The 26626-nt window shown below is 50.6% G+C and overlaps 1 protein-coding gene across 1 annotated transcript; it reads right to left on the bottom strand.

Moving 5' to 3' along the window:
• Positions 1–2890: 2890 nt before the first annotated feature.
• On the bottom strand, positions 2891–4637 carry LOC123130994 (U-box domain-containing protein 21). Its single transcript, XM_044550774.1, has one exon. It carries the CDS (start codon positions 4460–4462, stop codon positions 3095–3097), a length of 1368 nt encoding a protein of 455 aa, XP_044406709.1. The 5' UTR covers positions 4463–4637; the 3' UTR covers positions 2891–3094.
• Positions 4638–26626: the final 21989 nt, after the last annotated feature.

The following is a 26626-nucleotide window of genomic DNA, read 5'->3' as shown; positions in this document are numbered from 1 at the left end:
GGCGAAGTATGACGCGTGGCGCGTGTCGTGTTCGTCCTGGAGCCATGTGTCCCAGAGGTCGGAATCCGGGCCATACCTGTCGTCGTAGAACAGGTCGTCCAGGAGGAGGCGGCGGCAGCGCTCGATCTCATCGCGGCGCGCGCGGCCGCTCGCCGGCACAGGAGGGATCGGGACCCGGTCGGCGCTGAGGTGCCATCCGTTGGGGAGGTGGACGTCACTCCACGGGACCGGCGTCCTCGTCTCCCAGTACCTCCGGCACACGTCCGTAGCGAGGTACTGCCGGTCGCGCTCGCCGGCGGGCCTAGGGTTGATGGTGAAGGGGGCCGGGATGGGGGCTCGACGGGAGGAGCGCGGCGGTGACGCGGGCTCCTCCTTCTTCACGGAGCCGCGGCAGCGCCCCGAGGAGGAGCCGGCCTCACGGTCGTGCTTGCCCTTGCCGTTCCAGAACCCCATGGCGAGGTGGGCGGCCAGCGAGCTCGAGGGCTTCGGCTAGGGTTTCGGCGCTGTCGGGTTTCGAGAAGGCCGCGGGGTGGCGTGGGGCAGTGTGGACGACGACCCGTCCATGCTTCCCACTTAAAGAAGGACGACGACCGTTCGACGTGCGGATGACAGGTGGGGCCGCCCGCTCGTGCGCATTGATGTGGGCGGGTGGGAGGTAGGTGGCCGCCTGCCGCGCGGCCCCGACGCGGACGAGCGCGCGTCCGTTTGGTGTCCGCCGCGAGCCAAACCCGGCGCAAGTTTGCGCTCGAAATGGGTCGGCCCGGACACAAAACGGACAGGATGGGTCCGGACCGTCGCGCGCTGGGCCGTCTTCTTTGTCCGTTTTACCCCAAACGGACGGGGCCAGACAGGATAGGGTCGCGCGGTGAAGTTGGCCTAAGGGGGTGTTTGGTTCAGAAGTCCTAGGACTTTTTCTAGTCCCAGGGACTAATCAAAAAAGACTCTTCAGTAGAGTCTCTTTTCTAGTCCGTGTAGAAAAAGTCACTCCCGTTTGGTTCCTAGGGACTTTTTAGGGACTTTTTCTAGTCTCTCGGACTAAAAAGTCCCTGAACCAAACACCTCCTAAGTATTTTCATTCACTTTTACTATTACAATAAAGATTTTCAATCGCGACTGACGGTGATCTCTGTTCACTTTGGGGGCATATCATATACTGTCACAAACGGTTCAGATATGAGCAAATGTAGATGAATTGGTATTTCTTTAGTTCACTTTAGCAACTAATGGCCGTTGTGCGAGTGTTTATTTTCTCAAGCAACCGATAAGAGCTCTACATTTTTCATATGAACAAGAGAATTGATCGGTTAATAAGGAAAACTGAGCGAAAACTAAGTGCTAGTGTTTCTCTAGAGTATTTTGGACGATGCAATTAATCTTTTCTTTGAAATGGAGGGTCACCCCCGGCTTCTGCATCAAACTGATGCATGCAACTGTATTATTAAACAAAAATTTCAAAAGGTCTGCGGTTCTTTACAAGCTCACACGGAGCTAAAATGAAATGAAGATAAAAATTACCACAACCGGCAAAAATAGAAAGAGATGACTAAACACCTTGCATTAATTAGGCCGCTATCCAAACCAGTTGTAAATACTCCGTGCTACCATCTTCCATCGGATACACCGAATAGTCAAAAGCTCCCAGACTTTCGGAAGAGTGAGTAATGACCACATAAAGATTCAAGCAGTGGCCCTCTATATAACCTGCAAAAAAATTAAAAGAGTTAAATAATATGAGGACATATATTATTTGGTTTGGTTCCCCAAAAGAAGAATCATGTAGAGCCACCATTTCTGTCCACTCTTCCCATTTGGATGGCTAACATTTACCACCACCCCACACACCACGCGCGCGCACACACCCACACCATATCTTGATTTTGCGGCTAGGAGATTTACTCCTTCCGGTTTTTTTAGTCTGCATATAAGTTTTATCCAATATCAAATTATCTCTACTTTGACCAAACTTATAGAAAAAAATGTCAACATTCACAATATCAAATCAATATGATAGATTCATTTTGAAATGCAGTTTCATAGTTTATATATTCAGTATTGTAGATGTTGATATCTTTTAATATAAATTTGGTCAAACTTTGCAAAGTTTGACTTGACACAAATCTAATACATGGAGTAAAAATGACCGGAGGAAGTACATCCATTGCTCCAAGATCCTAACCCGACACCTTCGTCACCGTCGCTCAACTCCTAGTCCATCCATCGTTCAACAACAAGCCGCCATCCACCTTTCTCATCTAGTTATCATGAGTCTTTGACCACCACCTGTTCCAAAACCCTAACTCCTTAGGCTGGTATCTAAGTCAAGAGAACAGGAAGGAGAACTTTTTTTTTTGAGACGGGAAGGAGAACTTTGTTGGCACCCAAAAAACTCCTCAAGCGTATGTTTAGTGGTGAGCCTAAATTTTTTACCCCATTTACATCCATGATCTTATATGCCTGTAATTTGGTTTGGCTGGAAGATGATAATGGACGATAGCAAGGACATTGTATTTTCAGTAAAAAAAATCGTGGTATCAACAATTATATATATGATCTTGTTTCATAAACTAAAAAAATTGCATGTTTCAAGTTTCAAAAAATCATATATACAGGAAAATAAATTGAAACATGTCCATGGAAATTTCTAGAAATATGACCATTTTGAAGTATGCAAAAATATTTTATGATTTATTCACAATAAATAAATTATGTAGTATATAAGCACAAAGGGTTTTGCACTTTTTGTATTTTACTGCACAGTTTGCCAATTGTCATGTGTGCTTTTGTTTTGCCAACATCCACCAAGTTCAAGTTTTTTGGGGGGGCCAAGTTCAAGTTTTTTTTTGGGGGGGGGGGGGGGGGGGGGGGCAAGCTCAACTTTCTACCTGTTGCATGGATGATTCTTTTCACATATTTTTCACAACTTGTAGATGTCATTTTTTGCTAAATTTGAGTGGAACCGTACATTCCCAGGTTCCAAAAATACCCCCCCTTGAGCACAGTAGTTCTTCCAAAAAGAGAGAGAGAGAATCTAAACCTAATTGTGTCTGCATGGTTTCTATCCACATCGATCGTAGCCAAGTTCCAATATGCACACTCAGAAGGGTCTCTTGAGCGCCTTGAAATCCAGCGTGTCGATGCACTCGGCGCCGTCCCTGGATCCATTGAGGATCCTGAGCAGCTCGCTGGCCCGCTCCTTGGTGGCGCCCTCGCAGCCCACCTGCAGCAGCAGGAGCAGCTTCTGGAACGCGCCGACCTGCAGCGCCTCGGCCTTGCACCCGCCGCCCTCCGCCGGGGAGTTCTTGCACAGCCGCCACAGCGCCGACACGGCGAACTCCGTCGCCATGTCCGACACGTGCTGCATCTTCTTCACGATCACCGGCACGGCCAGCGCCTGCGCGTACGCCTCGTCGCGGCCCTTGCTTGTGAGGAGCAGGCCGTCCAGCAGGGCCAGCGCCTTCTCCGTCGCGCCCTTGTCGGCGTCCACCAGCAGCTCGAGGAGGAGCCGCACCGCGCCGAGGTCGACGAGGCAGGACGCGGCGAGCTCGGTGTGCGTGACGAGGTAGTACGCGGTCACCAGCGCCGCCTTGGTGGCCTGGGGCGAGACGGGTTTCTCCAGGAGCTTGACGAGCGCCGCGTATATGCCGGTGGTCTTTGACATCGCCTCGAGGCACTGCCGGTCGGATGAGGAGGCGATCTCGCGGAGAACGACGACGGCGCTGACCCGCGCTAGGGGCTCGCTGTGGGAGAGGATAGACACGACGGATCCCAGCGACGCCGGGGAGGCAATGTGGCGCCTGGACTCCTCGTCAAGAGGCAAGAACACGACCATCGCCGCCAGGATCTCCTCTAGGGCCGTCGCTGGCACCACCCGCTGGCCGGCAAGATGGCAATACGTCGACGAGAGCGCGCGGGCGGCGCTGGCGGACACGAAGCACCGGCGGTTGCGCTCGCTCTCCTTCCCGAGCGCCCTGGCCCTCGCGACCAGCTCCCGGCACCTCGGCCCGTCGCCGCGCCTCGCGGCCGCGCACACCGCCTCCAGAAGCTCGGACGCGTCGAAAGCGGAGACCGGGACGCGGGGAGTGGGCACGCGCTCTATCCCGAGCCCCCGGTTGGCGACGCACCACTCCTGGATCACCCTCCTCGTGGCGTGGTTAGGGACGAGCTCCTCCAGCCGCAGCGGCCGGCCGGTGACGGGGCACGTGGCGTGGCCGCGCTCCAGCCACCCCTCCACGCTCTCCCGGTCGTACGTGATCCCCGTCGGCGCCGTCACGGGGTCCCGCATCATATCAAGAGATATCGGGCACAAGAAGTGGGTCGGCACGGCAGGCTCCGGCTCGGCGGCGGCGGCGACCAGCATCGGCTGCTGCCACGTCCGCCTGACGGCGAGCGGTACCTCGGCCGGCGCGCCACGCGCCGCGCCGCGGAAGCCCCGGGCGCGGAAGCGGGGCAGCGGCGTGACCATCGACGGTAGAAGAAAGCGGCGATCGCGCTGGCGTGATACCAGGCGCGGGGCCGGAGCCGATCGACGACGAGAACGGCGGCTGACGACCGATGACCGCCTTTTGGGTGGGCGGCGAGGTGAAAATGGCGTGCTATATAGGTTGTGGACGGCAATGTTGAACGAACGTGTGCGTGCGTGCGTGCGATTGTTTGAACGGCGAGAGGGAGGGAGGGAAAAAGAAAGGACGGGCGGGGGCGGGGGCGGGGCGGAGACTGACTGGGGAGGGGAGCGTTTGTTCCTTGGGATTGGGGTTTGAATGTTGACCGTTGAACGTTTGAATTGTACACTTGCTTTTGTTTTGAGATGGAGAATGGTATTTGGCTCCGTGCTGTGCAGGTGCAGCTAGCCTCGTTTGTGTTCTAGTTTTTGTTTTGGAAGACGGCATTTGAAATGCTTCATCGTCCACATGTAAACTGAACCGGCGAATCGGCATCTTGGCTGGTTAGTGGTCGGTTTTTTAAAACCCGTGGCTTGGATTGAGAAGACCAGATGGTGAACAAACTATCTGAATTAAATGCTTTTAGTATAATTTATAAAGGAATTTCAATTGAAGTTCCTAGGGGGTAACTTTAGTGTTTCGGTGGGTTGTGGGATTTAATTTAAAATTTTGACGGAATGAAAACACTTAAACATCTCCTCGCCTATAAACATCGTTCTCCGGGGCGGATTTTACAAGCATGGAGTAATGTCAACCTAGGGCCAAACATTGTCCTTTTTTTGTGTCAACAATATTTATTAGGCATGTCCGGATAAATAAATTATTGTACTCCCTCCGTCACGGTTTAGAAGACACCGTTAAATTTGCGTGTGTTTTCACAATAGACAAGATTTAGGGCGCATTGCATTTATTTCTAGTAGCTAATTAGTACTCCGATATACTATTTCTATATGCATGCGTAGTGTGAATACTATTTTTTAGCCCATCTCACAATCAATAAATAACCACCTAGGTCCTAGAGAATTTCCAAGCGCGCCTTCTAAACCGTGACGAAGGGAGTATTTGCTTTGAGATAAAGAAACCGTAATAATAGGTGTACCAAGCTAGGGCTATGATGGAAAAATGCATCCAAATCGTAGCCCAACTGTCAAGTTTTTACCAGACCCATCAAGCGGGTTGCCCCTCGCCTAGTCGTGGCTTAGATCGAACGGTTGGGCTTGTCAGGTTTACGTGGAATGCATGCCCAGTTTTTTAGATGGAAGGATCGAAATGTACTATGATAAAACACTCAACCGACTAAAAGAACATTGCTAAACAACATGAAACAAGAAATAAAAAAGGGAAATAATGAGGATACCAGCTAGACATGCAAGCCCACGGTAATAAATAAAGTTGTAAATAGATATCGTGAATGAGCAAAACATAGTCAAGCTTCAAACAGAAGGCAAAACTCTTTGGTTGAAGAGGGGGTTGTTCCTAAAAGAACCAACCATCGGCGAGCAATTAAGCTAGAGGCTTCAAACGCAAAACTACTTCGAGTTCTATTAGGAACACATCAAAACCTCACTTACCCTACACTATCGTCACCACTACCTATTCATACAAACCTTGTGATAGTCTAGCAGATGATGGATTCAGGATGACGGCCCCAGGGAAGGAATCAACGCCCAAAGGGATCGATGGTGCTAGTAACAAACATGTGTTACAAATCTTTTTCCTTTAAAATACTAATAGCCCCTGCGGCATGGAGAGCAGCATTTTGGATCCGGGAATTTTGAAACACCTGAAAATTCTATCGATAAGTTTCATGAAAAAATAATTTGTTGGTATGGATACTTATATTCTCTACATGTGTGTAAAGTTTCATTACATAATACGATGGTTTCTTTTTGCATGGGTAAATACGATGATTTGTGGTGTATGTGAAAAAAAAATCTTGGCCTAAAAACAACAAAAGGAAGGCCCACATTTATACAAGCATTTCTCTTTTTTGTGCACACCACGTACTAAAATATATATTGCTGGAAATTCATACAACACACCTATGTGTATACATATACTTATTTCCAGTTTTTTTTTGGAATTGCATAAAATAAAGTTTCCGGTTAAAAAAATTGAAGGACTCCAAGGAGCCTGGGACCTAGACCTAAGACACATTTTCCGTGGCATGTCTATTCCTATGATCCCATTACAAAGAAATTATAATAATCCGTGTACCTCATTTGGTGTTCTTTGGAGAAGTCCAATATGCACTTTCTCGACCCTTTTGTCCTTCTCTCTCTCTCTCTCTCTCTCTCTCTCTCTCTCTCTCTCTCTCTCTCTCTCTTCATTACTCCATATTTCTTTTGTTTGTGTTCTATATATGCACTCTACAAAATTCTTGGGAGATGCATATCTTTTTTCCTATCATCGCGATCCAAAAGAAAAAACTAATGGGCCGGTGGCGCTCTTGCCACCGCCACCTCCGGAAATCCAGCCCGCCATGAGAGCACGGCGTCTCTTTCTTCTCCATAGCTTAGAAGCTCTTGTGTTTTTCCTAATTCTTCTCAATAAAAGAAACCTCTTGTGTTTTTCCTCCACCACGAGATCGTTGCGGCGGCGGTCCGGCGAGGGAGCAGCGAGATCGTTGCGGCGTACCACTCCTAGCAGCTGTAGTAGGCGCTTAAAAGTCAAGCCGTTTAACGTGGCGCTGTCCGCTGTGCCTGCGCGTGCCGATCAGGCGACGACCGGGCGACTTTGACGGCGGCTGGGCTGGGTCGGGTCGGTGCGATCGATAGAATCCCGACCCGATCCGACGGGCAATTACTCCGATCCAAGTCACGGGTCACAGCCAAACTAGCCAGTGAACCGAAAGGGAGAATATTCGTTCACCCATCAAACGGCAGTAGAACTAGACGGGCTACCACGAGCCCGACTTGAACTGCTTTCTTGTCGTGGCGCGGTTAGATCAGATCAGCGTTATTTTGCTTCGTTTTCTAAATCATTTTTTGTTGGACTTTCGGACTTGTAGCTACGAACACGCCGCTTGTTTTCTGAAATCAGACGCGCCGTGTTCTGCTTGGCTATGAGCAGGTATGCATGCGTGCGTGCGTGCGCACGACTTAAAATAGCCTGGAACATGGGACTTTTGTGCGCCAGCTTGGCGCGATCCAGGACTGGGCATCGGTCGGGTCTATGCTTCGCAGTAGATTAAGTGGATTAGTCGTGTATAGACATTATTGGGAAATTCCAGGTATCAGAATTCTTGGTTAGCTAACCTCGTGCCGTCGACTAAGTTGGACTGTTTAGGAATTCTTGATCTCGGATAAGTCTTGAGGGCCTTGCGACTTGGGTGGCCATGGTGGAAATGGAATGATTTGGAGAGGACTGTTAGTTTGGGGGAACCCGTGAAATAACTCGGATATAGTAGATCTTTCTTACACGACAATTACAATTACGCTAAGTGACACGGGATTGGGGGGGGGGGGGGGGAGTTTTGGCACGCCCCATGTTTGCATTGGTGAAGGACACTAGTAATTGATGCATGGAGTGGGTCGACAAATTGACAAGTCTGAGGAGATCACGATGCAACACCTTATTCAGTTACATGTCCTTTGAGTGTTTGTTGCGGACGTTTGCTTCACGAAGATGTCACAGATGACATTGCTTAGAATTTCACCCTTTAGGTATTTATTACCCTGTCAAGTGAGCTTATCTCATGCGGTTTGAAGGGATCAACAGTAAGGCTATGTTCAACCCGGAGGGGCGGAGCAATTCCATGCTATCAAGGTGTAAATTGTCCACCATGTTTGTCATTTAAAGTATGGTTTGGATGACCGACCGATTGCGATGCCGGGGATGGCCAAATTGTAGCAAACTCCAACTTCATAGAGCAATGGAGTCGTCGTCTCACATCATTTTGAAAGTTTGGGATTCTTTGGGAGTTTGGAACATGATCCTGGTTCGGCTTGACCTATTGGAGCTTAACATCAACGCCTGGTCTCAGTGTTATGCGATCAAGGATTTGTGGTCTTTCGTCGTAAATCTTCATGGCAACTATAGAAAAACCCTCGCATCATTGTTGGTGCTTGTTTCTAAGAAGTAGTCGGTGAAGTCATCATATGTGTCCTGTATGTTGTAGTTGAAGGCCACGTCCCAAAGCCTGCCAAAATTTAGGCGATGTTCATTTAGAGCATCACAAATGTACTATAGAGACAACCTTTTCTTTAAGGTAGGACCCACATGACTTGCCCTTAACCGAATGAAAAAACATCACAATGTATGGAGACATCAAGTAGCCTCTAAGGTGGACCCTAGCCGAAATTAAAAGTGTGCCAAATAGCATCACATTTATCCAATCAACCACCTCTCTCTAGGATTTACTTTCACTGATAAGTGGGGCCAACTGATTTATTTAATTATTGGAGGCAACATCAAGGTTAGAGACGTCTCTATTTTATTCTTGTCTTCTTGATTAGAGGCAACCGATGCAGTGCAACGTATAGGTGCTACCTCTAAGAGTTGAGTGTGGGCTTAGAGACAGCAAAATTGATACACTGCTCTTAGCTGTAGATGATGAGGCATCAACTTTAGACACAGATGCTCATATATATGCACATATACTCACGCCCTATAAATGCAATCATGTATGAATATATGCATGCACACCTTATCCCTACGAGCACCTTCAAGAAAGCAAGTCGGCGGTTTATCTTGAGATTGACAAAGTCGTCACAGACACTATAGTCAACGGGAATATATTCTCCCATTGAACGAACATCATCAAAAGTCCTGAAACAAATGCAGGAAAATACAAGCATCGGTGTCAATTCTGATGAACCAAGCATACTAGTGCTCTCCTAGCCATCCAACGCTGATTCGTTCGTCAACACTGACTTTGTCGATCACGAAATCTACCAACTCAGTTGAGTTCATCATAACAGAAGTGCGTGTATATGCGTACGCTCGTATATGTGGCGTGCCGCGTTTCTTCAAGAAAACCCATACCTTCAGTTCCATGTCCTTCGATTGTTTGTTGCGGACGTTTGCTTCACGAAGATGTCACAGATGACATTGCTTAGAATTTCACCCCTTTAGGTATTTATTACCCTGTCAAGCGAGCTTATCTCATGCGGTTTGAAGGGATCAACAGTAAGGCTATGTTCAGCCCGGAGGGGTGGAGCAATTCCAAGCTATCAAGGTGTAAATTGTCCACTATGTTCGTCATTTAAAGTATGGTTTGGATGACCAACCGACTGCGATGCCTAGGGTGGTTGAATTGTTGCACATTCCAACTTTGTATAGCAGCGTTGGATTCAACATCTCACATCATTTTCAAAATTTGGGTTCTTCGAGATTTGGAACATGATCCTGGTTGGGCTTGAGCTATTGGAGATTAACACCAATGCTTGGAATTAGTGTTATGTGATCAAGGAGTTGTGGTCCTCCGTTGTAAATCTTCATGGCAATCGTAGCAAAAACCCCCGCATGATTGTTGTTGCTTGTTTCTCAAGAGTTTTATCGACGAAGTCACATAAGTCTTATGTCTCCTGTAGTTGACGGTCACGTCCCAAAGCCCACCAAAATTTGGCGTTGTTCGTTTAGAGGTAGATGATGAGACATCGCCAATGACATTGTCAATCACAAGATCTCCCCGCTCAGTTTTTCATATGAGTTCGTTAGAATAGACGTGCGTGTATTTATCGATGCATGTGTACGCGTGTATACGTTGCAAAGAGAAAAACAAGACGAATCAGATCGACAACGGTAGGAAATCTTTGGTGAGCGACTGAACCCTAGCCTCCTCCAAGAGAACCAACTCTTCCGGCAGCTCCCCTCCGTCGGCGACAGAGGTTGTCGGTGGTCAGGGGGTCGCCGGTCCACGCGTGTGCGGATCGTCTTAGCTTTAGGTTCTACGGCCCTAGTAGCTTAGGTTTTTGGATCGTTCGACATCTTGGTGTCGGCAATGGCGATGCTGAATGAAGAAGCTCCGGATTCTTCTCCCACGAGGCAATCATCTCTATGGTTGATGATGGGTTTGGGAACCAGTATGTTCAAGCGGGTATGTCGTGGCGGCAGTATCTTTGTCATGGACTTGTGTCCTCAGGCTCCGTCGTTGCAATGATGTTTGCTCCAGCATCGACGCGGAGCTTGAAAGGTAGTCCTGGAGGGGATGCAGATTCTGCTCTGCATCGACGACATCTGGAAGACGGGACGTGTGCTGGGTTCGTGGTTGATGGATGGCAGGTATGGTTCTCTCTTTCGGCGTCTTAGTCGTGGTGGGGCGCCAGATCTGGAGTTCGATGGCGTGTTCCATTTTTTGCCCCGGTCTAACGGTATTGACTTCATCTTTGGTGAGCCATCTTGGAGGTCCACAAAGTTGTATGTCAGCAATGAGCCGCATTGAACTCAGATGAGAAGGCGGCCCGGCATATTTTTCCTTTAGCGGCTGTTATGGTGGTGCCATAGACAGATGACAGACATTGATGTCAAGCTGAGAGATGTTCTGTTGTCTTGGTCTTTAGGTGACTTATGCTTTATGATATGAATAAGAGACGTATTACCAAGGTCTGCTTCGTCTAGGGTTTAGCGATGGGCGCCCTTCCGCCGCCGCCGCCAATACCTTCGGACGGGAGCGAATTGGATCGCCGGGAGGAGTCCTCCCGGGCCACGACTCCAATGTACATGGTGTCTACGAGTCTAAGACGGCCCTCTCATGAGTCCGAACACACCACACTCTCAAGGCGCACGACGGGGACGGGGGATACAAAAACCCTAGACCCTGATCGCCGCACCGCACAAAACCAGGGGAAGCTTGCAAAACCTCCAGATCACACCACGACTCAGAGGCGCCGCAAGGTAGAGATGTCGCAGATCAATCCAAAGGCGAAGGGTGGGGGTGATCAAGGCGGATCCGGTGAGGATCTCGCTCACCCGAAGCCCCTCGGCGATGGAGCGATCGTGGCGTCTAGGAGAGCGGACTCACATGAGGCTTGGGAGGAGGATACGCCGGAGAATAGCAACTGGGACAGACCAGCAACAGACAGAGTTTTGCCGGGGGGAGCGGAAGATCAACTTGCAGGTGAGGTGGACATGGACGATGTTGCTTTCGTTACAGTTGATCTGGATGATGATGAGGAGGAGGTAGACGAGGAAGACAAACCCAGATGGAGATTGATGGAGTTGTACAGATCGCAGCGGAGACCAAGCACAAAAACACTATCTGGGCACTTTGAGAAAATTTGGCAATTGCGTACGGGGGTCGAGTTTAAGCCGGTCAAGAACAACTACTACATCATATCTCTGTTCTCGGAGGGAGACTTTAGGTTTGTGGCGAGAGGGGGGCCTTGGATATATGATGGTGATGCTCTACTAGTCACCCCTTTCAATGGTGATGAGCAGCCCTCTGAGACTACGCTTGAAGCTGTCCCGATTTGGGTCCGTGTGTTTGACATGCCATGGAAGAAGCAAACTAGGGTTTATGGAGAAGCCTTGGGAGGAACCCTAGGTGAGGTGCTGGAGGTGGATGTTCCGCAGACGGGCCATGGGACTCAGGAATTTCTAAGGGTGAGGGTGAAGCTTCCGTATAATAGGAGATTGCAGAAGGAGGTGACGCTGGAGTTTAATGCAAAGGGTACCACTAAACGGCTGAAATTCCAGTTAAAGTATGAACGGGTACCGCATTTTTGCTTTCATTATGGGTTCATGGGACATGATAAGGAGGCGTGCGAGAAGAAGAGGGTGGGGTTACCCACCAAGGCCTATGATTCTACGCTGAGATGCTCCCCGTTCAAAAATTTTGATCATAGAGTTGTATTCACGCCATCACCAGGACAACCACGAGCAAGACGGAGTATGGACTTCTCTTTGGGGAGTGCGTCGTCGGCTACGCGCTCACATGCATCGGGGAATGCCAGGGAAAGAGGCCAGGGCTCACATGAAATACCAACCAGGGTGGACGGTATGGATGGGTTTGAGGAAAACGAGGCTACGGCATCGCAGGAGGAGGATGACCAATTGGCAGACCATGTTGAGAAAATGCGGCTACGGCTGGGCACGGAGCAACTTGAGTGCAGCAAAGTGCAACGGATGAAACAACAATTTGAAGCACAAGAGCATGAAGCGGGAAAAGGACCTATGAGACCGCGAAAGAAGAAGATAATATCACAGCCGAAAAAATCTGCTGCAGTTAAGAAGGATGGGGCACTTGTGATCCGTGACAAGCCAAGGGGTGAGGATATGAAACCAGCTTTGTGGGGGCTGGATACGCTCCAGGTCTCCTTTGGCAGCGCGATGGACTCCATGGATTACAATGACTCCATCTTGGGGAAACGGCATCTAACCGGGGGCCTTCCAGTCCAGGTTATGGTGCCCGATGGCAAGGGAATGGTGCCGTATGAAGAAGGGACGGAGGGGGGCAAGCAGAAGAAAGGAAAAAAGGAACGGCGGGAAACGGAGGATGATGCATGCAGTGCGGGAAGGGGAGGAAATCTTGAGGCAACTAGCCATGGGGCCGCTAGTAAACTGACGGGGCCAGCTGTGGCGCCCCGTCAGGAACAATGAATTGCCTAGTATGGAACTGTCGGGGGGGCAGGGAACCCTCGTACAGTTCGTGATTTACAGGCTCTTCGTAGAGCCAATTCCCCCAGGATGGTGTTTCTGTGAGAGACTAGGAATCAACTGCAAAAGATGAAAAGGTTGCGCAGTAGGCTTGGGCTCCGTGGTTTTGAGGGCATAAGCAGTCAAGGAAAGAGTGGTGGCCTAGCTTTGTTTTGGGATGAGTCCATGTATGTCAGCATTCAGGACGTTAATGAGAGGTGGATTGATGTTTTTGTCAGGGTGGCTCCCTCGGAACCTCTCTGGCGAGTGACCTTTGTGTATGGTGAACCGAGGGTGGAAAACAGACATCTTATGTGGGAGAGCTTGTGTAGATTAAGGAATACTTCTGAGCTGCCTTGGTCAGTTACTGGTGATTTCAATGAGGCGCTATGGGAGTGTGAACATATGTCCATGACGGCGAGGCCGCAGGCCCAGATGATAGCCTTTCGGGATTGCTTTGAGATGTGCCAGTTGGTGGATCTAGGCTTCTCAGGCTATCCGTTCACATACGATAACAAACGGAGTGGCCGGGCTAATGTGCAGGTGCGTCTGGACAGAGCGGCAACGGACAATGCTTGGCGTGATATGTTTTCGGAGGCAACGGTGCTCCACCTGACGTCGCCCCGGTCGGACCATCGCCCGCTTCTCCTGCGGTGTGCACAAGATACGCAGGTGAAGATGGCAAAGGCGAGGCGCTATGAGGTTATGTGGGAGCGTGAGGCCTCCTTAGCGGAAGTGGTAGAGGCGGCCTGGGCTGCTTCGGGCGCGAAAACTGACTTGGGAGGCGTGAGCAAAGCCCTCAAATCAACAATGTTGAGATTGCATGAGTGGAGCAATAAGAAGATTGGCAATGTGACAAGAGAGATTGAGAAGTCCAGAACGAGGCTGGAGGAACTGCACAATATGAATGCCGACCGTAGCGAGATACGGAAAGAGTCTGATCATATGGATGAACTCTTGTACAAGGAGGAGATGATGTGGCTGCAACGATCTAGAATGGAGTGGCTAAAACATGGAGATCGGAACACAAAGTTCTTCCATAGGAAAGCAAGATGGAGGGCCCAGAAAAACAAGATCAAGGGACTGCGGGATGACCTGGGAGCCCTTCATTCGGAGCAGGCTGTAATGTCAGGTATGGCTATGAGTTACTTTCAGAATCTGTTTGAAACTGATCCTAGTTTACTCCCTCATACAGTGGTAAACCTTTTTGATCCGGTCATTACGGAGGAGATGAATGCCAAATTGTGTGAAGCTTTCTCGGAGAAGGAGATTAGTGATGCACTATTTCAGATTGGGCCTCTAAAGGCACCTGGGCCGAACGGTTTCCCGGCGAGGTTTTTTCAGCGTCATTGGGGCATAGTGAAAGATGACATCATTGCTGCAGTCAGACCGTTTTTCTTGTCGGCGGTAATGCCGGAGGGGGTAAACACCACCACCATCGTGCTCATTTCAAAGGTTGAAGACCCCCAACGTTTATCTGAGTTCCGACCCATTAGCTTGTGTAACGTGATTTACAAGATCATCTCCAAGTGTTTGGTGAACCGATTGCGACCACTACTTGGCGATATCATCTCTGAGGAACAGAGCGCTTTCCTCCCTGGAAGACTCATTACGGATAATGCGTTCATTGCCTTTGAGTGCACTCACTATATTAAACAGGAGAAGGACCCTGATAAAGCTTATTGTGCTTACAAGCTAGATCTGTCCAAGGCGTATGATCGTGTAGATTGAATTTTCCTTGAGCAATTGATGAGACGATTAGGCTTCGCGGATCAGTGGGTGAGATGGATAATGACTTGTGTCACCTCAGTCCGTTATTGTTGCAATGTTAATGGAGTTCTATCAGATTCATTTGCACCGTCGCGTGGGCTGCGGCAAGGAGATCCCCTCTCCCCATTCTTGTTCCTTTTCGTGGCAGAAGGGTTAGCGGCAATCTTGAAACAACAGGTCACTTCTCAACAGCTGACACCGTTACGGGTCTGTCCACGTGCACCTGGCATCTCACATCTCATGTTTGCAGACGATACCTTGCTGTTTTTCAGAGCAACCGAGCAGGAAGCTTCTCATGTCAAAGGCGCACTTGCCACCTTTGCTCAAGCCACGGGTCAGCTTATCAACCCGCAAAAATGCTCCATTCTCTTTGGTGAGCACTGTCGGAGAACAGACCAGGATGCAGTGGTATTAACACTGGAGGTGCAGCAGCATAGCTTCGAGGAACGCTACCTGGGTCTGCCAACGCCAAACGGGCGCATGTCCAAGGGCATGTTCCAAAACCTCCAGCAGAAATATATGAAGCGTATGGTGGAATGGGATGGCAATCAACTTGCGCAAAGTGGAAGTGAGGTCCTCATTAAATCCATTGCACAGTCTATTCCAACCTACATCATGAGCGTTTTTAAGCTACCGACAGCCACCTGTGAAGATCTTATGCGGATGATCCGTAACTTCTTTTGGGGAGTGGAAAAGGGGAAGAGGAAGATGCACTGGCGGGCATGGATTCATCTGATCAAGCCCAAGGCGCAAGGTGGACTGGGCTTCCGAGATCTACGACTCTTTAACCAGGCACTTCTAGCACGCCAAGCTTGGAGGCTACTTACAAACCCTGATAGCTTGTGTGCCCGGTTACTGAAAGCACGCTATTACCCGTTTGGTAACTTGGAGGATACGGTTTTCTCGACAGCGGCCTCAGTTACTTGGCAAGCAATTCAGCACGGGCTTGAACTCCTGGAGAAGGGATTGATCTGGCGCGTAGGAGATGGACGAGCGATCAGGATATGGCGCGATAGCTGGATTCCCAGGAATGGGAGCGGGAGGCCTGCTACCCCCCAAGGAAGATGTCGGGTGCGACGTGTATGTGACTTGCTGGATGACCATGGGGCATGGAAAATGGACTTGGTTCGGAGCATTTTTTTTGCCGGTCGACGCGGAGGTGATTGCAACAATTAAAACCTTTCCTGGGTTGGGTCCAGACATGCTTGCATGGGAGTCGGAACGCAGCGGGAACTTCACCGTGAGGAGTGCTTATCGACTTGCTCTTGAGGATGATCTCCGGTTCTCTTCAGTCGCGGCGAGCAGGGCACCGGACGGGCGACGGGCCGTCTGGGCCTTTATTTGGAGGTGCCCTGCTCCTCCTAAGGTTCGAATCTTCACCTGGCGGTTGCTCACAGATTGTCTATCCACTTGGGTGAATAAACGCCGCCAGGGTTTGGAGGTCTCTGACAAGTGCCCTCTCTGTGCCTTGGAGCCGGAGGACACGTACCATGTTTTTTGCAGGTGCCCAATGGCGGTCGCACTCTGGCAGGCTATGGCGGACCAATGGAGAATACCTACGGCTACATCCTTCCGTCGGACGGGAACGGAATGGCTTGCCCAAGCCCTCTGTGAGCTGCCGGACACGGAGAGGATGGAGCTCATGATGATATTATGGCGCTGCTGGTATGTTCGAAATGAGATGGTGCACCACAAGAAGCCACCACCAATCGAAGCATCCAAAAACTTCCTCATCAGCTACGTTGATTCATTGGTGGGCGTCCAGAACTCTCCTCAGGCGGATCCAATCAAGGGGAAGCAGGTGGTGGACGCTGTTAGCCACCCCCGGCCCATGCAGCATGAGTCTCTTGCTCCAACCACGGTGCTACGCTGGTCTCGACCGGCGACGGGGTGGGCGAAGCTCAACATCGACGGCTCCTACAATGCCACCAGCGAAGAGGCTGGTACAGGCATGGTCCTCCGGAGCGACACGGGCGACATCATTTTTTCTTCATGCAGAGAACTCCGGACGTGTTCAGATCCTCTGGAAGCCGAACTGCAGGCCTGCATGGAGGGGTTCAACTTGGCACTTCAATGGACCCCTTTGCCTATTGAGATGGAGACAGACTGCGCGGTGGCGGTACATGCGCTACTAGCGCCGACGAGGGATAGATCTCGTTTTGCCTTGCTTATTGATCGGGTTAGGCGTTTGATGCTAGGAGGAAGGGAGGTTAAGCTAGTGCATATTCGTAGAGAACAGAACGGTGTGAGTCATTTTCTTGCAAACTTTGGTAGAGTTCATAAACGTACGGTGGTGTGGTTGGGATCTGGACCGGATGAGGTATCAGACTTATGTAATGCCGAGGCACTTTATGTGTGAGAAATAAATTTTCTTTCACCCGCAAAAAAAAGAGACGTATTACCATGAAAATAAAAGGTCGACAACGTCACCGCCGTGCCTGAGACTGGTGCTGGTGCGCGCATCGTATCAGACCGGGCTTGATCGAGAGTGACCGTTCGAGCCGAACCACCCGCCTCTGACGCGATCGCAAGCCCGGCTCAACCTGGGCCGGTCAAGCACGCGATGATATGCGTATTCCTATTCCCGTTCCAGATCGCTGCGCGCCGCACATTAGCACTCGATGACGAGGCTCCCCGGGTCAGCTCGTGTCTGCCACTGTCATGCGCCCATGCATGCATGCACGCACGCACGACCACAGCACCTGAGCCCATCGAGGACCAGACCACCAGGGCCTGCCTGGATAATGGTTATCCGATCTGATAGTAGTATATCTGATAGTATGATCTCTCTGACCGGACGCGGCAGCTGCACCTGACAGCTTACGTGCACGCGTCATGATCCCGTTAGTGCCGGGACAGCGGCACGTACTTGGCGTGGCGTATTTAAGCCTGGCACGTACGTACGTACCAAACTGCGTCGGTAGTACTTACTGTATAGAAGATCACAGAAGGGGTACACTGAAGCGTCGGCGACATCACATTGCCGAGGATCCCGTACAACCTAGGTGCTGCCTAGATCCGGGAGGATGCGTGTACAGTACGTACGTATCTAATCTGTGCCGGTAGGAGGAGATCACAGAAGGAGTACATGAGGCGACAATCGCATTTGCCGAGGGTTGCGTACGAGTGTACAGCAACCTAGGCGGCCACCACATCAGAGGAACTGGTACATTGGCAATGTGGTGCCATCTTCTTTTCTTTTGGGGAAAAAAAGAGTCACTAACTTTTTTTTATTTGAGACAAACTGCAAAGCTTTATTACTCCGCCACAATGTTTACAGGGACGAAATCAAGTTCATTAGGTTAGCCTAACCAAGCATGGCGGCCAACTCCGAGAGATAAAGCGTGCTTTGCTAGTTTGTGAACCTCGATATTTGAGCTCCTAAATTCGTGAATAATATTACAAGTTTCAAAAGATAACCTATATTGCATGATCTCATGCACAATTGCACCGTAGCTCCCTTTATATAAATGGTGAATATTGTCAACGGCCACCTTGCAATCCGATGCAACATGAATCCTTCTGGCGTAGAGATCCTCCGCGAGTGCCAGGGCCTCCCTGATTGCAAGTGTCTCTAGGACACCGGGGTCTGACAGATTTGGAAATACCACTGCCGATGCTCCCATGAAAACACCATCTCGGTCTCTATAGACTGTTGCCACTGCTCCATTCAATCTTCCCACTGCTGCGTCTACATTGACTTTGGATAATCCCTCCGGAGGTGCAAGCCAATGATTTGGCCTATGTTGGGCCGCCCCTCTGCCTACCCCTCCTGGCTGCTGTAGTGCCCTTAACTCTGCTATATAAGATGTAACATAACTGTGAATAGCGAAAGGGGTTTGGAAGATATCCTCGTACATGGCCTTTCTTCGTGAATTCCACAGCGCCCAGAGGGTAACCACAAACGCAAGAAAATCATCCTGGTTGAGAGCTTCGTGCATGACAAACAGCCACTTCTTTGGATTTTCTTCTCTACATGTGCTCAGCCTATCCAAAACAGCATCCGATGACAGTGCCCAGGTGCTCCTAGATACCGAGCAGTCCACAAAAGCGTGACGCCAAGTATCCACAGACCCGCATAAGCAACTATTGGAAATATGCCCTAGAGGCAATAATAAATTGATTATTATTATATTTCCTTGTTCGTGATAATCGTTTATTATCCATGCTAGAATTGTATTGATAGGGAACTCAGATACATGTGTGGATACATAGACAACACCATGTCCCTAGTAAGCCTCTAGTTGACTAGCTCGTTGATCAATAGATGGTTACGGTTTCCTGACCATGGACATTGGATGTCATTGATAACGGGATCACATCATTAGAAGAATGATGTGATGGACAAGACCTAATCCTACGCCTAGCACAAGATCATGTAGTTCGTATGCTAAAGCTTTTCTAATGTCAAGTATCATTTTCTTAGACCATGAGATTGTGCAACTCCCGGATACCGTAGGAGTGCTTTGGGTGTGCCAAACGTCACAACGTAACTGGGTGGCTATAAAGGTACACTACAGGTATCTCCGAAAGTGTCTGTTGGGTTGGCACGAATCGAGACTGGGATTTGTCACTTCGTGTAAACGGAGAGGTATCTCTGGGCCCACTCGGTAGGACATCATCATAATGTGCACAATGTGATCAAGGAGTTGATCACGGGATGATGTCTTACGGAACGAGTAAAGAGACTTGCCGGTAACGAGATTGAACAAGGTATCGGGATACCGACGATCAAATCTCGGGCAAGTATCGTACCGCTAGACAAAGGGAATTGTATACGGGATTGATTAAGTCCTTGACATCGTGGTTCATCCGATGAGATCATCGTGGAACATGTGGGAGCCAACATGGGTATCCAGATCCCGCTGTTGGTTATTGACCGGAGAGTCATCTCGGTCATGTCTGCATGTCTCCCGAACCCGTAGGGTCTACACACTTAAGGTTCGGTGACGCTAGGGTTATAGAGATATTAGTATGCGGTAACCCGAAAGTTGTTCGGAGTCTCGGATGAGATCCCGGACGTCACGAGGAGTTCCGGAATGGTCCGGAGGTAAAGAATTATATATATGAAGTGCTATTTCGGCCATCGGGACAAGTTTCGGGGTCACCGGTATTGTACCGGGACCACCGGAAGGGTCCCGGGGGTCCACCGGGTGGGGCCACCTGCCCCGGGGGCCACGTGGGCTGTAGGGGGTGCGCCTTGGCCTATATGGGCCAAGGGCACCAGCCCCAAGAGGCCCATGCGCCAAGAATCAAGGGAAAGGAAGAGTCCTAAAGGGGGAAGGCACCTCCGAGGTGCCTTGGGGAGGAGGGACTCCTCCCTGGCCGCACCCTTCCTTGGAGGAAGGGCCAAGGCTGCGCCTCCCCCCTCTCCCTTGGCCCTATATATAGTGGGGGGAAGGAAGGGCAACCACACCTAAGCCCTGGCGCCTCCCTCTCCCCCCCATGACACATCTCCCTCCTCCGGCAGCGCTTGGCGAAGCCCTGTTGGAATCCCGCTACTTCCACCACCACGTCGTCGTGCTGCTGGATCTCCATCAACCTCTCCTCCCCCCTTGCTGGATCAAGAAGGAAGAGACGTCGCTGCTCCGTACGTGTGTTGAACGCGGAGGTGCCGTCCGTTCGGCGCTAGGATCATCGGTGATTTGGATCACGACGAGTACGACCTCATCAACCCCGTTCTCTTGAACGCTTCCGCGCGCGATCTACAAGGGTATGTAGATCCACTCCTCCCTCGTTGCTAGATGACTCCATAGATAGATCTTGGTGACACGTAGGAAAATTTTGAATTTATGCTACGTTCCCCAACAGCAACAAGCCCTGGAAGATGACATGTTCCTGTGGTGGAGAAGTGCAGCTGTAGGGATCGATTTTCGAGCTAGTCTCCATAGAAAAAACTTCAGCTTAGATGGGACCCGGATCCGCCATAGATCAGTCCATCCTTGCTCGGCAACTTGAGAGTCGGAGGAGCCGCCCTGCTCGTACAGCCATGCTTCCCGACTTAACTTCGTTCGTTGAATCATTCGTATGCTGAACGGACTGAAAAGAAACCCTTTCGCTCCTCGGCCCAAGCCCAAAAGTCATCAACCTGTCTTGTACATAGGGGAATTTGTAGGATGGCCTCTGCATCTAATGGTATGAACACCGAGCGCACCAAGTTTTCGTTCCCGGTAGACGATGTGTGGTCAATCAGTTCAGCCACCAGCCTCGATGGGTCATCAATTAAGCAAGCAATTGGCCTCCTTGCATGTGATCTCGGCAACCAGTTATCCTCCCAAATTTTGGTTGATTCTCCATCTCCAATTCTACGAACCAAACCTTGCACCATTATGTCCCAGCCATCGAGGACAGCTCGCCAAATCTGCGAGGGGTGTGATCCCAGGGATGCACCAAAGATGTCTGTATGAGGATAGTAGACTGCTTTCAGGATCCTCGCGCTTAAAGACAGTGGATTTTGCAACATACGCCATGACTGCCGAGCTAAAAGCGCCAAGTTAAACATCTCCATGTCTCGAAAACCAAGACCTCCTAGGTTCTTCGGTAAAGTCATCACGTCCCAAGCCACCCAGCTAGGCTTCCGTTTTCCTTGTTTGCCCCCCCCCCCCACCAGAACTGTCTGATTAGCGAAGTAACACTTTCACATAGGCCCCGAGGAAGACGGAAACATGCCATAGAGTAAACTGGGATTGCCTGAGCAATCGCCTTGATCAGAACTTCTTTCCCTGCGGAGGATAAGAGTTTTTCCATCCACCCTCTCACCTTTTCCCATACACGATTCCGCAAGTACTTGAAGGTCCCGTTCTTCGAGTGACCGACCTCAGTTGGCATACCAGGTACCTGTCACTGAGTGACTCATTTTGCACATTCAGGATGTTTTTCATGTCATCTCTGACCTGTTGTGGGCATCCTTTGCTGAAAAAGATTGACGACTTATCGTGATTTATCCTCTGTCCTGATGCCGAACAGTATGTATTCAGTAGGTTTGATACCGCTACTGCCCCCTCACTCCCTGACTTAAAAAGCAGCAGGCTGTCATCTGCGAAAAGAAGATGGTTCACGGCTGGGGCCGTAGGTGCCACCTTTAATCCTACAATGTTTGATGACGAAGAACTGGTTTTCAGGAGGCACGAAAGGCCCTCCGCTGCAATTAAGAAAAGGTAAGTGGATATCAAATTTCCCTGCCTTATACCTCTGCTTGGTACAAATTGATCAAGCTTTTCTCCATTAAAGAGAACTGAAAAGGAAACAGACCGGATTATGGCCATAACAGTTTTTATCCAGGGTGCAGCAAAGCCCAGTTTTCCTATTATTGCCTCCAAAAAAGAGTCACTAACGCGGAACGCGTTTCAGAACTAACTCGGAAAGGAAAAGAAGCGGTCAGTGCTTCGAGCCAAATAGCGGGCCGTCTAAATGGAAACTAGGCCCATCGCATAACAAATGCGAGCGGAGTTTGAGCAACGTGGGCCTGATGGTGATAAAGGTAATGCGCACATTTCTCTTGGGCCACCCCTGAAAAAAAGAAATCTTTTGGGCCGACGCAATGGCACTCTGGAATGCTCCATCTCAACTTCTATTTCTCATTTCTCAAAAAAGAAAACTTCTATTTCTCAAAAAAAAACCTATCTCTACTTCCCAAAATTGTGCTCAAGAAAAAAAAATCTGAACTTCCCACAAGAAAGAAAATTAACCCACCACAACAGTCAACACCCAAATACTCCACGCAACTTTTTTTCGATGAAAGACACTTTCATTAAGTCATAACGTGACATTAAACGGATACACACAAAACAGAATGAGTAATGTCCGGCCTCAACAGACCTCTGTTATCTCATGGGTCGGTTTATCCGTAAGGGTGTGTCTAGGCCTCTAGGGCACATATAGATGTGCTCTAATTATTCACATCTAAGTGAGTGAATCAAGCATAATAATGAGAAAAAGAAAAAAGAAAAAATCTACACGAATCTCAACGTAACAACGATGACATGGACTCAGATCTGCAATACTTATAGCACATCTGAATGTGCCTTAACAAAACTGTATCAGTAAACCAAAGAGCCCGCGGAACAACCGTCGATCTCGATTCAGCCAGAGGAGCATGTCATTTCCTTTCTTCTTCCTTAGTTCTGACTGTGAATTGATAAGGTGACCTATATTTGGATTTCAGGTGGTTCGAAGCAGCACCTCCCGCCGAGTCTAATATTCCTCGTTGCCGGTGAACCGTTTCCAGCCGTGTTTTTTTTAACAAGCCCTGGGGCTTTTGGTCGTACTACTACACTGTAGGACACTCCGTGCAACTTGACCCCGGGAACACTGTGGAGGATCGATCGAGGCCGCACATCTACAGGGCCCTCGGACACAGCATGACGACGGGACAGATGCTCGCCTCTCGCCGCTGCAACAAACATCAATGGAGCCGCAGTTTCTCCTCTCCATCATATCTCAAGGCAACACGCTATCACGAGCCGGGATCGATCTCTATCCAACTCCCCTACGCGCGTCCTACCCTAGGCAGAGTAGTAGCACGTACAGTACCTAGCTGACAGCCTGCCTGGCCGACGGACGCATGCTTTGATGGTCGACATCGACATCGACCACCACAGTCACAGTGCCATGCCTCCTGACGAGCGTCTACTCCGCTCTACAGGCTTATCACTGTATGATCATATGTGCAGACAATTCCCTCCGCTCTCTTTTGTAGATGCTGGACTAGCCTCGCTTTTGTTTCAGCTTTCTTTATTCGTTTTGGCTTGCATGCATGCATGACGGGAGCGGGCAGAGCAAGCCTTCGCCCAGGAGCTCGCTCGGCTCGGGGTGTGCGTGATGCGACCGTTTGTTTTCCGTATTTGTCCGGGGTCTAGATAGATGGCTAGCTACTGTGGCTAGTCAATGCGGCGGGCACGTCAGCTGCTACGCAGCACGCATGTGACCTGCATCCATCGTCCGACACCATATATCATCCGGCGACGTGCTGGATACTCCTACATACCGCGGCTCTACGTATGTTTCCCTGGCCCCGTGGGTGCTACCTACGCTACTACGAGTAGTGCTGCGCAGACAGAGGTGACACTGTACTGCCCGCTTCATTGCTTCAATGGCTGCAGGAGTTAATTGGTAAGTGCGTACTGCATGTCCTCGTTCTGTTCCTTAACTGCGTGCTTAATGTTAAACGAGCAGCAAAGTCATGTGTGGCAGCAGTGTCTCATCTCTTGTGTCCACACATGACCGTCTTCTTCCGACGGGAACCGGAAGAAGTTGGGCGGTGGGCGCATCTTGCGCATCATTGATGATGAGCGATCGACGTAGGTACCGGTGCCACGGCCGATCACAGTTTTACTCCATCTGTCAACTTGCCATGCATAGATCGCGCCCGTATGGCCTTGTGCAAGATCTCGCTCAGCAGGTGCGCACACGCGTAGGGGAAAGTCGACGCGTCGTCCCTCTCCCTGTACCGAGCGTACGCGGGTGTTGCATGCATGCGCACGACACCGCCCCTGTCTGCATGCCCACGTAGGGGCGTGGTTAAGGTCAATGCCGAGCGGTACCCCCCCGTCCTGGCGCCACCGCATCTGCACTGCACACGGCACGGCAGGCCGCTACGCGGCGTTTGCGTTGGCAGTGGCACGGCGACGCCTCCGTCCCTCCCTCCGTCCGTCGATCCATCATCATGGCATGCACGCACAGCCCCACATAAATATGCCGATGGGCGGAAGCAAGAGAAAGGCGATGGAAAGGAAAATGAAGCACCGTACCGGTGGCATCACATGAAAGCCTACCCGGCCTGCCTGACCACAGATGGCAGCACGCGGCGCAGTGGCGCAGCGCTGCCGCCGCTGGCTGGCCTGACTGGCTGCCCCGCTGCATGCTGGCCTCCATGGCAGCCAGATGAGGAAGGAGCTTTTGCGCCGGTGGGGAAAAGCGGGCGGCAGCGCGTCGTCTCCCGGTCGCAAGCGAGCGCCACCCCCGCATCGGCATCGGCGTTGGCGTGGCATGGCATGCACTGGCGCGCAGGCCGGGGAGGGGCGCTCAATCATGGGGACGGGTGGGGCTTTATCGGCCCGCGCCGGGATAAAGAAAGAAATCGGGGCGGCGGATGGGGGGAAACCAAGGGCATGTGTTCGTGATTAACTTTGTCACAACTAACCTTAGGCAAAGCGTGACAGTCATAAAAAGTGTGGCTAACAAAATGGCCACCACAAATGTGGCAAGATTTAACAAAAAATTGAGTCTATGACTTATGGACCATATAACTAGAAAAGTGTAGCAAGTCACAAGTATGACAATGAACCAAACACATGTCTAAAATGTTATGGCATGACTAAGATTAGACGTGACAACCTTAGGCTTAGAACCAAACAGCCTCCAAATCAATCGGGAGAGGAGGAAGGCTTGCTAAAGAAGGGTTAAACAGACGGGGTTGGTGTGTCTGAACGAGCGAGCGAATGCGTCGTGTTGTTACTTTGCTTTGCTGATGGGAAATTTAAAATAAAATAACCTGCCGGGCAGCGGCGTGTCAGTGCTCAGGGACGCAACTCTGTCAGGGTTGAGAAGCTGGCGCCATCATTTTGACCACCGGGCTATTTTAGTGCTGCCGTACTGTACACCTCGGACACATCCATGATCCATCCATCAGCTTGACTTGTGTGTTGTTTCCTATGCACAAATACTACAGCAATAACATGTAAGAGCAACTCCGAGGGAGAAAACCTATTTTGTTTGTTTGGATTATCCGGACACAAAACATGGCTCAACGGGACGACTCGAACGAACGTGAGTGTCCGCCTGCTGTCCTCCCGACCCAAACTTGGTCTAAATATAGGAAAAAATGGGTACGAAGCGGACAGAAGCGAACGTTCTCGTTGACCGCTGTCGTCCGCTCGTATCCCTCCTGGTCCCACGTAGCAGCAACTACCTACGTGCCCCGCTCGTCCGCCCGCCTCGCAGCTCGCCCGCCCCGCAGCTCGTCGCGACCGCAGCGGCAGCTTGCTCCGCAGCTCGCCCCCGCCCGCCCCTCGCCGCGGCCGCTCGCCCCGCCCGCCCCGTAGCTCGCCCCCGTCGCTCGTCGCGGCTGCTCGCCTTGCCCGCCGCGACCGCTCGCTTCGCCCACCCCGCTCGCCCCGCCCGCCATGGCCGCGCCCCGCTCGCCACGCCACCTCGTTCGTGCTCGCCTGATGTCCGCTATGTCCGCTTTTTCGTTCTTACATTGGATGCCCGCAGTGTCCGCCCCATGTCCGCTTGACGGACAGGAGAGCCAAACAGACAAAATTCGTGTCCATTTGGGTCCCTGTGTTGGAGTTGCTCTAAAAGAACACTTGATTAAATGAGGGTGCATTTTGTGGTGTTGTGGCAGTGATCTTGAGTCTGAGTCTGGAGTCTGGACCCACAACACTCATCAGTACTTACTACAGACGGCAGCGTTGGTAGTACTAGCATCAATCAAGTTGGTGCTAGGCTGCTATGGTACTTGGCCGCAGCTTGTGTATGTGGTTATTAAAGGATTATAGAGCAGCTAGCGCGTGCAGTTGACTCGCAAGGTTTTCAACCTTGCATCACCAAAGACGCAGTGTACCTGGCCAGCAGCTGAGCTGTGCCAGTGTACCACGTCACAGCGATCGTGGTTAGTGGGACGAGTACAATTTATTGCCATCGTTCGTACCCGCTCCGACATCGTGCCCGGGCTCCGCGTGGTTTTAGTCTTTTAAATCTCGCGTTGGTACGTACCACTACTACTTTTTTTTAGGGAACGTACCACTACTACTGACCGGCATCCTTTCTCATTCCCCTTTCAGCTCAACTAGACCATTAAAGACGCACGTTGCTGCACCCATCTATTTGGAAGGTTG

The sequence above is a fragment of the Triticum aestivum genome, chromosome 6A (assembly GCF_018294505.1).
Source record: "Triticum aestivum cultivar Chinese Spring chromosome 6A, IWGSC CS RefSeq v2.1, whole genome shotgun sequence".
Classification (NCBI taxonomy): Eukaryota; Viridiplantae; Streptophyta; class Magnoliopsida; order Poales; family Poaceae; genus Triticum; species Triticum aestivum.
Note: the sequence above shows the minus strand (reverse complement) of the source record. Positions and strands in the feature narration are given on the sequence as shown.